This window comes from Choristoneura fumiferana, chromosome 15 (assembly GCF_025370935.1).
Source record: "Choristoneura fumiferana chromosome 15, NRCan_CFum_1, whole genome shotgun sequence".
NCBI classification, from domain to species: Eukaryota; Metazoa; Arthropoda; class Insecta; order Lepidoptera; family Tortricidae; genus Choristoneura; species Choristoneura fumiferana.
Genome location: NC_133486.1, coordinates 3,891,747 through 3,904,490, shown reverse-complemented (window position 1 = coordinate 3,904,490; position 12,744 = coordinate 3,891,747). Strand labels below are relative to the sequence as shown.

The window sequence follows — 12,744 nt, the reverse complement described above, 5'->3', positions numbered from 1 at the left end:
CTTAAATTTGCCAAATATGATATGAATATATAGATGGTTGGCAGTCTTCTACTGTGCGTTTTTCCAGAAATTTCCTGCCTCGCACAGCAAAGCTTTGGAATGAAGTATCGCCTGCGTTATTCTCGAATTGATAACACCATCAAGCTTTCAAAAAAAGGGCGTACTCCTACCTAAAAGGCCGGCAACGCACTTGCGACTCTTCTGGTGTTGCAGGTGTCCATGGGCGACGGTAATCGTTTACCATCAGGCGATCCGTTTGCTCGTTTGCCCTCTATACCATAAAAAAAATCTTGACACCGACGCGAAAAATACATACAAGCATATTTTGACAGTAGGTAAGTACTTTTACTAAGCGAAAAATAACAGTACTTACATTAAAGTAGATACCGTCTTTCCCGGGCAGGCTGGAGTCGATACATGGCCCCGGACTTCAGGGGACCCCGTAAGTCCGATATGTATGAAACACAGCAGCAGGTGGTAGGACCTTGTGCAAGGTCCGCCCGGATTGCTACCACCATCTTGCTTGCTAATCCTGCCTTGAAGCAGCAGTGCTTGCACTGTTGTGTTTCGGCGTGGAGAGTAAGACAGCCGGTGAAATTACTGGCACTTGAGGTTTCCCATCTTAGGCCAACGCCCTGCAATCCCCTGGTGTTGCAGGCAGGTGTCTACGGGCGGTGGTGATCTCTTACTATCAGGAGACCCACTTGCTCGTTTGCCATCCAGTCGAATAAAAAAAACAGTATTCAGAATGGTTTCAGAATAAGTATTACAGCAAATGGTTGGGTTAAGACCGAATATTCCTGTAAAGGTTATTTTGTTTTTTTTTTTTTGAAATTGCGGTTGACACATATTTTCAATCCATAAATCGATGTTCAAAGTGTCCGGTGTCAATCTTGACTGCAAGTTCGATCAAAAATATTTCGGATTAAACTTAAAACATCTTGTGAATCTATTAACATAAAAAGAGAGATTTTTTTTCAAATTCATTCGCTCTTTTTTACGTTCCAACGCAGCTTAAATTCATTGGTTTCTAGAGGCTAAGGGAAGGCCCCCAGCATGAGGAAAGACGTCTCTAATTTGATTACCCACTTGTCTTTAGATACCTATTGTAACGCCAGGACGAGTCAGTTGAATGACCTTTCCGAATGAAAGCTGGGTTTTACCCAAATGTCATTGATGAGATGTTTCATGAAAGAAGATATTGTTTTTTTTATAGGTTTGCGTGGGTTGTGAGTTTTTCTGACTCTACAACTGTTGAGATTAGGACTATACAGTTCATTAATAAGTATTCAGCCGGTACATCAATGAACAATCAATCGGTGGGTCAATGAACTTTTTTACCGACATTAATCTATATATACTATATTATTTTTTTGGTAACGCCAGAGACAATTTTGGTAACGCAGGAGACGCCCAAAGTGTCGGTAAAATAGTTGATTGGCCCACCTAGAAAATTTCGTCGTTATTCGTATTTGAATAGTAGTCATGATTAAGTCCGGAAGTATATTAGTTACTATACCTGTTGCCCGCGACTCTGTCCGCGTAGAATTCGTTTATCGCTATCCTGCGGGAACTATGTACTTTTCTGGGATAAAACTATCCTATGTCCTTCCCCGGACTCAAACTATCTGTACGCCGAATTTCATCTAAATCGGTTCAGCAGTTTAGACGTGAAGAGTAAGTAACAAACAAACAAACAGCCTTTCAAACTGTCACATTTATCATATTAGTGGGTTGAGTGAGCCTCACGAAATTAAAAAATTAAGAAAACTACTACCAAATAGCATACTAATTAATATTCTACTGTTACTTTACTTTATTAACCCAAGCCAGCGAGCGTCTCTTTGTCATTGAACGCCCACATTATCAGTGAATACGTAGTTAGCGTATAATAAATAATTCAATCAGGCCATCATCCTATCAGCGTAACAACATGCCAGTGAACTTCAAAACACTAAAAATTTTCAATCGGCTACTGTTGCTTTCCTGTTTTATAATACGCACTAGCGACACGTCCCGGCTTCGCGTGGGAGCAACTTTAAAGAAAGGACGCGAAAAATTAAAGGAAAAACCCTATCTCCCAAACTACTCAAGCGCGAAGTTCCTATAGAATAATGTATTGTACCCTATATGTAAACCTTCCGTGAACAAATATATAAATAACAAATTCACTGCGTAACTTAAAATATCTCAGCGCACATACATTCATACAGATAAACAGCTGCATATTTCTTTAGGTAAGTATTTATACTATGTAAAGATAAAGAAAAAGAGTTATGTCATACTATAGAGCTGTTTGTCCGCGACCCGCGGAAACTTTGCAAAGTTACGGGATAAAAATAATCATATAATATTGCTTTCCATTAAATAGGAAAACAATATAAAATCCGTACTACTGTATTGTATATATACTCGACTCGTAACTCTTAACATGTTTGTTTTGCTTAAAACTATTTTTAATAAGTGCAAGCTATTTTACTGACTCTACATCTAACCTCTTATCTTAAATAAAAATGTCTGACATGTATCCGATCGAATAGCATTAGAAAAGATGGTTTAGCTTTGTTAAGCTTAACTAACGTATCTCAATTTACGTTACTTAGGCGTGACACGGCAGTTATGAAAAGGTTTCACCCTGGTACGTGATTCAGTTTCCTCGACTGTACACTTATAAGGTGAAGTTAAATAATAGCGTGTTAAACCCGAGAAAGTTTAATTTATGTAGGTATGGCCGGAAAGCTAGTAGTATCTGCTGGTTAGTAGCGACTTTTCACTTTCACCGTTTTTGTTAGGGTTCCGGAGCCAAAATGGCAAAAACGGAACCCTTATAGTTTCGCCATGTCTGTCTGTCCGTCCGCGGCTTTGCTCAGGGACTATCAATGCTAGAAAGCTGTAATTTTGCACGGATATATAGGTAAACTATGCCGAGAAAATGGTACAATTAAAAGTTAAAAGAAATTTTTTTTAGGGTACCTCCCATAGACCTAAAGTGGGGGTGATTTTTTTTTCTCATCCAACCCTATAGTCTTTGGATAGGTCTTTCAAAACCATTAGGGGTTTGCTAAGAAGATTTTTCGATTCAGTGATGTGTTTGCGAAATATTCAACTTTTAAGTGCAAATTTTCATTAAAATCGAGCGTCCCCCCTCTAAAATCTAAACCGGTGAGTGGAAAAATTTGAAAAAATTCAGGATGGTAGTAAGTATATCAAACTTTTAAGGAAAACTATAGAGGCCAAGTTTGCTTGAGAATTATTAGTACTTTATGAGTAAATAGCAGCCTAAGGTATAAAATATACCTAAACTTGGAAGATTCCGTATAAAATACGAAATCCATAAAAAAATATTACTTAATTTTTTCGTAATGGCTACGGAACCCTATTTTGGGCGTGTCCGACACGCTCTTGGCCGGTTTTTTTTGGAAAACATTCTCATTTTACTTAAACATATCACACGCATCCATATTCCAACTGGTCGTCTAGTTCACATTCGTTGTTTTTATTTCTCCTCGGTAACAATTATCGTTTACACTAGTTACAACGGAACTATAAGTGAGTCATTGCAAGTAAAATGTCTCTAGTGATGGCAATAAAAACTTTTCCTTGGATGAGATCTTCCTACTCCAAAGGAAATCAGGTTACTAATTAAGTCGCTTATCTTGGTAAACGTAAAACTGTGCCGATTAAACTCAAGTTTCCTTACGAAATATTGATTGAATATTACTTTGGCCAGCTCTTATCTTGCATAACAAATTGTGATAAGAGTAACCAAAGTAGGACGGTCAAATGGAGTAAAAGTTACGAGCGTAAATATACTTTAAAATGTTGTCTTAAATCTGAATTGGAAACCTATAACAGAGTTAACAGTATTTTCCAAATTAAAGTCAGTTTATGTCATTATGTTTAGCTACTTTTGAATCGTTGTAGAGTTCTCAAAGAACTGATTGCGCTTCTTTGCCAATGATAAGACTTGTTTACCAAAATTCGCCGTTTGCAATGGATTTTGAGAAATATTTCTACTCCAATTTTCACGTTTTTGTGCAATCATCATAATCAATCAATGTCGGCGCCAATGTACGCTAACAGAATTGTATGGGTCGTCAGTAACCATCCCAGAATTTTAATTGAACATTGTGTTCTCAGAATACTGAGTGATGTGTTACTTAGAAGCCATTTCATAGTGGGTAATTGAATAGCGGATCAAATTAAAATCAGAAATGTAATCAATATCAATTTATTTTCTTCATTTTTATAAAATCTTAATCTAAATTACCTATTAGTTGGTAGTTTTCAAAACTTTCAAAAACGCTTGGTTTTAAAGCTATTTTTTCCACAATTTTTCACTTCACGAATCAACTGCACGGTGCAACGTTCAACACTTGGTCCGATCACTTGTTATTGCAGCCGGGGACCCGTGACGGCGGCCACTTCGGGGTCCTCTTCTCCAAAAGACGCCGGTCCAAACTGCAGGCTACCGCCTTCAGAACTTCAATCCGAACATCCGTGAGCGAGTTGATCAAGGCTCCTCATCTTCAGACAGAGAAGGCAGCACCAAGTGGCGTTGAAGTCTCTCTCGTCGTTGGGGAGAGATAGACTTCTGGCGGCGCAGGTAGTCGGCGCGGGGGACGAAAGGGCGCTCCCGTTCGGCCTCGAAGGCTTCCTCAACTTCGGAGTCATCTTCCACCAGGGCTGGAAGGGCCACCTGGCGCGGCTTCTGGCGGCGCGGGCAGTCTGCAGCAGCGCACTCCATCTCACGGCCCCTCGCTTTAAGCGTCGGGAAACCGTCGGCGTACAGCGCAGAAACAGCTTCTAGTTTAACAACCATGTTGACTGATAACGATTGAATTGAGTTTGTATAAGTATGTAGTACTAATGCGATGTGCTCTCCGCGAATGCTTGAAGCAAAGTGCGGGGCGGCGGGCCGGCCGGTCGTATTTATACCCGCCACGCGGCTGTGTTTGTAGATGAGTTTGTGTGCAGTTCGTCTGTGTTTCGCGTCACGGCGGCTCATGTATTATTGAACATTACGCGACAAACGGAGATGGCTGTCTCGGCTGCATGTAGCGAGCCTACGTACTACTCCTCTGAGCTTGACCTGCTTTCTAAGAGGATTGAAGCCTGATAACCGAGGATTGTTGGTATAAATAACTGCATTAGCTTTACGACCTAGGAAAACAATAGATCGGTATAGTACCTATATTTCCATAACCTAGATATTTCCTTTTGCAGGTGGTAGGACCTTGTGCAAGGTCCGCCCGGATTGCTACCACCATCTTGCTCGCTAATCCTGCCGTGAAGCAGCAGTGCTTGCACTGTTGTGTTTCGGCGTGGAGAGTAAGACAGCCGGTGAAATAACTGGCACTTGAGGTATCCCATCTTAGGCCTCTAGGTTGGCAACGCATCTGAAATACCCCTGGTGTTGCAGATGTTTATGGGCGGTGGTGATCTCTTACCATCAGGAGACCCACTTGCTTGTTTGCCATCCAGTCAAATAAAAAAAAAACCTAGATAATTTTGCTATGTGCCTTTATAAGGTTTATCAAGAACACGTGCGTAACATTAACATTTATTACCGAATTTAATTCAGTGACATTTGCCTTGTATGGCGTTGTCTTAAACGGTAACGCAGGGTAAACAACTTGTTTTCATTGAGAATGATACACTGCAGCGATGCATTCGGAGCGCGACGAACTAGATAAAATAGTAAAGTAAACACGACACTACATAATTGTTTAACATGGCTTCAAATTTCAAGTAAATTAGATCCGTTGAACGAAAGTAGGTTACTGGAAAACACTGCAGTGACTCACAAATTGCTTTGGGCGCAGGTAAATTCAGATTGAGATGACGAGAGGATTTTCCTTTGTCAATTAGCTATTGTGTTGGGAGATAAATAAAGGTACCTCGATCATATCTCGTATTATATCAGCCAGTCTCGTAAAGTTGGAGATTTGAGATACGAAATATGCGTGACGAGTGTAAATAGAATCCTACTTTGCCACTCGACGGCACTCGGGAATCTAGATTGGGATTTGATTTTGCCTCTTAAACAACTGATTGCGTTTACCGGCCACTTGGCATAACGACACCCGAGATGTTCTATATCCGGATTGTCTGAGCTTTCCGTAAATATATTACGCCATTTTCAGAGGAAATGTCTTAGAAGCTTTTCTCGTTGTGTTTATGTGTGTTTAGGACTATTTTCTGCAGTATATTTACCGCTTACTTTTACGTTTACTTTTTACATTTATTGCTTACCATTGAAAAATTATATCTCTGTGTTTTCTGTATCTCTTACTATGTGTTTGTTGATATACAATTACTTACTATATTTAATAGTGAATTCCAGTAAATATCATCATTTTAATAATGTACTAATTAACAGTTCATTATTGATAATTTTGTATTATGTCAACGAAACCTAAATAATCAGGTACAGTCAAGTGCAAAGATATCGACACTGCCAAAGTAACAAAAATATGTAGGTATACACATACACGACATACATAAAGTCGTGTATACGTATTTTTGCAACTTTGACTGTACCTATAAAATCACAGAAAGTTAATTAAATTAAAACGTGTAACGTGTTCTAGTAAATAGTTAACAATAATGTTTGTGTTTGTTGTTTTGTGTTTTGTTTGTTTAATGGTTTGGAATGTAAACATCTCCGGCAATTAGTGAAAATACCAACAATAATACTTAGTGTTTAATTAACCATTTTTTATCCATTATTTCTATCCAAAAATGAATCACTATTTATTACCTATGTACTTAATTATAAAATGTGTAGGTGCTAAAAGTTTTTTATAGTTGTACTAGTAGAAAATTATAAACTTATTACATTTCCGATGACGAAAGCGTTGTTCGAAATTGGGCATTTCTGTCTACCGTTGTACAGTCAGCACCAAAAGTAGCTGGTTACTTTTGTACTTTGTCGTTTTACAGCCACGTAGGTACTTAGCGCCATACAAGATTGACAAATATGTTAATGTGACAGAGTAAAAAAGTGACCAGCTACTTTTGATGCTGACCGTACCATGAGTTTATCTCACCGATTTAACCAAATTTGGGAGGTAGACTCAGTCCATGATTCCGAGCTGGAAAAACAGGGCCCAAAATATTGTATGGGTGTGTCCATTTTCTTACGTAAATTATTAAGAAAAATTCGTAACAAAACGGACACATCCATACAATATTTTGAGGACACATCTGGAGACCCTGTTTTTACATCTCGGAATCATGGACTGAGTCTACCTCCCACATTTTCTTGAAAACGGAGGAATAAATTCAGGGTAGGTACAACGGTAAATAGAAATGCCCAATTCCGTTTATTAAATAAATAAATAATATCACGGGACAATTCACACCAATTGACCTAGTCCAAAGTAAGCTTAGCAAAGCTTGTGTTATGGGTTCTAAGCAACGGATAAACGTAATTATATAGATAGATACATACTTAAATACATAGTAAACACCCAAGACCCGAGAACAAACATTCGTATTTTTCATACAAATATCTGCCCCGACACGGGAATCGAACCCGGGACCTCAAGCTTCGTAGTCAGGTTCTCTAACCACTAGGCCATCTGGTCGTTTATTAGCACTATTACTCGGTTTACGACGAAGGAGAATTGATTTATAGACAGACACTGTAGCTAGTAAACTTATCATTTAAATCTATTAAATGTAGCGTAGCGAGAAATTGTCTATTCCTGAAAGTTTCACGGAATTACCTCATTGGGTTTTCCAGCACTACAATTACGCAAAAACATGTTCATTCGATCAGCAGGCTTAGTTTAATTTGTTAAAACCATCGTGAATACAGACAAAATGGATTACTGACATATTACGAGTAACTAGATATTGCCCGCGACTCCGATCGTTTAGAATTCGCTTACTATCCCACGGAAACTAAGTGCGAAATTTTCCGGTATAAAACTATCCTATGTCCTTCCCGGGGACTCAAACTAAGTAGAGCTTGAAAGGAAACCCAACCATGAACACTGGTTATTTATTTGATGTCTTATGCACATTGACAGTGCCTGGCCTAATTTTAGCTCGTTTAAAGAAAAAATAATTAGTAATTCTACCAAAAATATATGTCCACATGAAATACGACTTGTGTGATTCATTTGTAACATACCTACTTGGTGCGTTTTGCTGTTTCGGCTTTTGCAGCGGGTTCCGTACCTCAAAACGAAAAAAATGGAACCCTTATAAGATCACTTTGTTGTCCGTCCGTCCGTCTGTCTGTCTGTCTGTCAAGACCCTTTATCTCGGGAACGCGTGGAGATATCGAGTTGAAATCCAAACTATATATATTCAAGTCTACAGTCCCTTGAAGCTGTGAAAAAAAAACTTGATACCTTCACGCGTTCCCGAGAAAAATGGTCATGGCAGCAAACATACAGATGGACAAAAAGTGATAATATAAGGGTTCCGTTTTTCCCTTTTGAGGTATGGAACCCTAAAAAAAGTAAATTAAATTGTATTTTTTTTTAAGTAGCTTGTATAGTGTCCCACTGCTGGGCAAAGACCTCCTCTCTTGACCACAACACCCGTTCTGACGCTATGTCAGGCGAGTCTTTTGCGTACGTGTCCAAATCGTCCCGCCATCTCCTTGTCGGTCTGCCTCGATGTCGCTGGCCGTTCTCCGGCACCCACCAAGCAAATTGTTCAATTCTTTATACAAAAGGTTAGAATACACAAGAATAGCGATTTACGAGATATCTTAAGAATAGAAGCGTGATAAAGGCTTCCCGCCAGTGGGTGGACGTGGGCAGATCAGATTGATCGGTCAGAAAAACCTTACTAATGCTAACATTATGAAATTATTTATGGTCTTGTCTTGTAGTAGGGAAAACATATCATCCCGTGGGCGGTATGGCGCCGACGATTCATCAAGGATAGCTAGGTCATAAGGTCGTCCTTAACATGCATATTTAATCCTGATTGTTGAATGAACTAAATAATTTTCCTTGCTCACCGCGACTTACGATAGCTAAGCTTATGCAAAAATTGTATTGTTGGTTTTGTGTCTTAATTTTTTTACCGGACTACGGCAAATGTCAAATGGAAGGGAAACTATTATTCTATTCGACTAAGCTGTTGCCCAAGAATTACCGCGAGCTTTACAATGCAAGTCAATGCGGTGCAAACTACAGCTCAAGCCCTCTCATTTTGCTGTGCGTACGCGTGGGATAGGCGAAGACGAAATGATTGAATTAATCTCGTGTCGGGCCCCAGGGATTTTCTTTGACTACTCAGTCAAAAAGTTGTAGGACACGGATGACAGACGGACGCTACACTACAACTTAGGTCCAATTTAAAGGACTGATCCTACGACTGATCATTTAATCGCGCCCTGTTTGTTGACCTCGTGTCATAAATTTTATCAATTACCTTTGAGGAATTCTCCCCGAAAATCACCGACTATTATAGTCAGGGAAAATCGACAGTTTATACGACGATTGGATTTCCTGGCATGTTGACGCACCGGATATAAACAGAGATACGATATCCTAAAATGGAAGTTAGATGACGTATTTTATGACTAAACCGGGAATGCTTTAGAAGAGTGAGAATCTTTTAAACTTTTTCCCGATTTTATGCTACAGAAGTTTGGTGATTAATTTTTAAAATTGTAACCCTATTTAAGGCATTTTGTAGTTAGGCAGTTTTAGATACCACAACGGTTGACAATGTCAATAAATCAATGTTGACGGGTTTTATATAAAAATTTACGTCATACACCTTTAACTCTTGTTTTTTTAATCTTCTTTTTATTAATGTACCTATAAAATGTGTTTAAATAAATGTCAGAAGCAGTTTAGCTTTTATTTACTGTCAGTCAATTAACTTGAAATTTAGTACGGATAAAGACTTAATGACAATCCAAGTGTAGTCGAGAAAAAAGTGCCTTCAAAAAATTTTGTATCAACATGTATGTGAGTAATAATTACTTAAACAAGAGGTAAGTGTGTGAGTGAACCAAAGGTTATGTTATATGTTGAGATGAGAAAGCCTCTTTCGGCCTATTTATAACAGAGTTGCGCATTTTGAGTTGTACATTTGATGCGGTAAATGAAGGTGCCGGACGCCACCCCCCCCCCCCTTGCTTTCATTCCCCTTCCCCGGAACTTTGGGAACTCGCTCGTCACGTGCTCGTCACTTCCCGAATATTATAGGCATTTGTAGGATATTTTTACTCATACCTACATATATCATCATATCATAAAAACAACCGGCTAAGTTCGGATCGGACTTGTGCACCGGGAGTTCCGTACAAATTAGTACAGTCTCAGCAGCGCCCCTATCCCAAGCAAAATGAACACAGTGTGGGATCATTTTAGATATTATTTTAAGCGGTATATGAGGTAGCGGTAGGTGGGTCTTTGCATGAAATATACATATTGTCGCACAGACGTAGCTATCTTGCACATGTAGTCACATGCAACATTTAATCTTAATCACCACATTGATCATGATCACTTAGGTATTAATTAAAATTGATATAATTGTAATAATAACAGCCAATATCCGCCACTTGCATAATTCCATACATTTGCTTACATGAATCTTCTGTAAATGTCATAAGTTTTACATTCGTGCAATTTCAATTCGATATGTTTCTTGTGACCGGACATTTGAGATGTCCGCGCAAGGACACGAAGTTGGTAATAAATAACTTTGTCTTAGTTGATAGGTAATCTTTCCACTGCGCAGTAGGAATAAATTGTATGAAGTAAGTAAATTCATTTAACTAATCTTTAAAGTCATAAAATTGTTAAATGTAATTTAGGTCGGTCTAAACTAGATGGGTGGCGACGACGTGCGTTCTAGCGCGTGCCGGCCCCTGTGTGTGTATATGTACCATCAGCCAAATAAGTGGTCTATAAATTTTTAACAGATTTATTGGAATTTGTATGCATGCAACACTTTTCTTCCTTCCGTTGCAATGGCTGCAAGCAAACTTATCACCTTTGATCTCGCTCTGTTGTTATGATAGTATTAAATCTAGTTTTATACGTGTAATCGTTAAGGCAGATTGCCACCATTATTTTATGGTAAATAAACAGTGATCATCACAAGATACTTTGAAGTTTATTTGTCGAGGAAATCCCACCACAACCTGCGCTAACATATTCGCGTGGTGATTCAGCCCTCTCAACAAGATTGGCATTATTGTTTTATGACATGCATACGATTGTTCGTTCGTTTTGAGTCTCTGACAATTTGCTTGACACGTTGATTATCAACTTTAGGGTGGTAGACCACATATTTGGCTGATGGTACATATTTACGAGTATGTAGGTAATTGAATCCCTGGAACACAGACACTTCTTGTCCCGATATTCCCACGGCATTGGTGTCCTACGTACTCCATACAATAAAGTGTGGTGCATAGGAAAAATTCGTGTCTGTACTTCTGTCCAGTGGTAGTGTAGGGGTTGACACGCAGCACGGAATGCTGAGGACCTGGGTTCGATTCCCACCGCTGGTCTCTTTTTCTGTGCATCTATGTTTCAGTTTGTATTTTCGAAATAAAAATAATATTAAACGGTGAATTGTCGTTTTTTAAGCTACCAGTATGATAACAATGACATTAAAATTAAAATATTTTGGTCTAGATACGAGTGTCACTACTACGATAGTTTTTGTGCATAAGCCATAGTTGACAGACAACTCTAGTGCGACCGCCGAGCGGAGATATGAAAAGTGAAGTACATACATGTGATTGACTTCTGTATCTATCTGTTTTGTGGTAGAGTCGTGTGTAGGTTAGTTTGAGCACCATAACTGTTCATCCACTTCTGCTGCTAATGTACTGAACGTGATTGCCGTCAGTGGGGACCGTCAACTGATCGGCACTATGATCAATAAACCTATGTCCCTTTTAGAAATAAATTACTAACATACTTAGTTCGTAAGCTTCTACTAACCCATGAGAATCATTGTTTGAGTGTCCGCTATTTTTTTAATTGGGATCTTTTTGGATGGATTTGGAATGGAATCTCGTGCTACGCCTAGAGACACGAACAATCTGCATGTCTTTATGTACCTAAGTACGCATTGTAAATGAAGACGACGGAATTTTTGGCCCATACATTCAAAGTCCAGCTCAAACTGCCCTATCTCATCTCATCAACACGTGTCGAATTCTACTAGATCTTAATTGATAATACCACAAACTATTATGAAATACAAGCAATCAATTAGACATGATCGTTAACACGCACACATATATCAGGTTTGTGATGCGGTTGAATAAACGAAAATAAATTTCACATTAATGGTCGTTACAATGATATTTGGCACACCCAGATGGCTACAGTTTTACGTATGAAAATTATTTATTATCTACCTACTTTACAATCGCCACCATTTTGTAAGTATGAAAAATGGTATTATTAACCTACTTAAAAACTATAAAATAATTTAATATTAATCTACTATACTCTTAAATTCTAAATGTGTTGTTCTATGGAAATTTTCAAATCATCTGATCGCATTACTAAGTACAACTCAACGTTAAAAATGTTAATAATGCGATGAAAAATACTTAAACGGCACACAATCATATATCAAAAATTAGGATGGTGACTAAAAATTTACTTTCATTCTTTTTTGTACAGATTCATGCTCATGTGATGTTAGATAAACATTTTTGGTACAGTTTACACGGTCTGGAAACTGTCACTATCCTGACGACAATCTTGCCCTCTTATCAGATAACAATGTGGG

General features: G+C 38.5%; 1 protein-coding gene across 1 annotated transcript; it reads right to left on the bottom strand.

Annotated features, from left to right (window-relative positions):
• Positions 1 to 4,215: 4,215 nt before the first annotated feature.
• LOC141435538 (uncharacterized) lies at positions 4,216 to 4,918 on the bottom strand. The gene has a single exon (XM_074098236.1). The coding sequence runs from the start codon at positions 4,820 to 4,822 to the stop codon at positions 4,514 to 4,516; it is 309 nt and encodes a 102-aa protein (XP_073954337.1). The 5' UTR covers positions 4,823 to 4,918; the 3' UTR covers positions 4,216 to 4,513.
• Between the last annotated feature and the right edge of the window lie 7,826 nt (positions 4,919 to 12,744).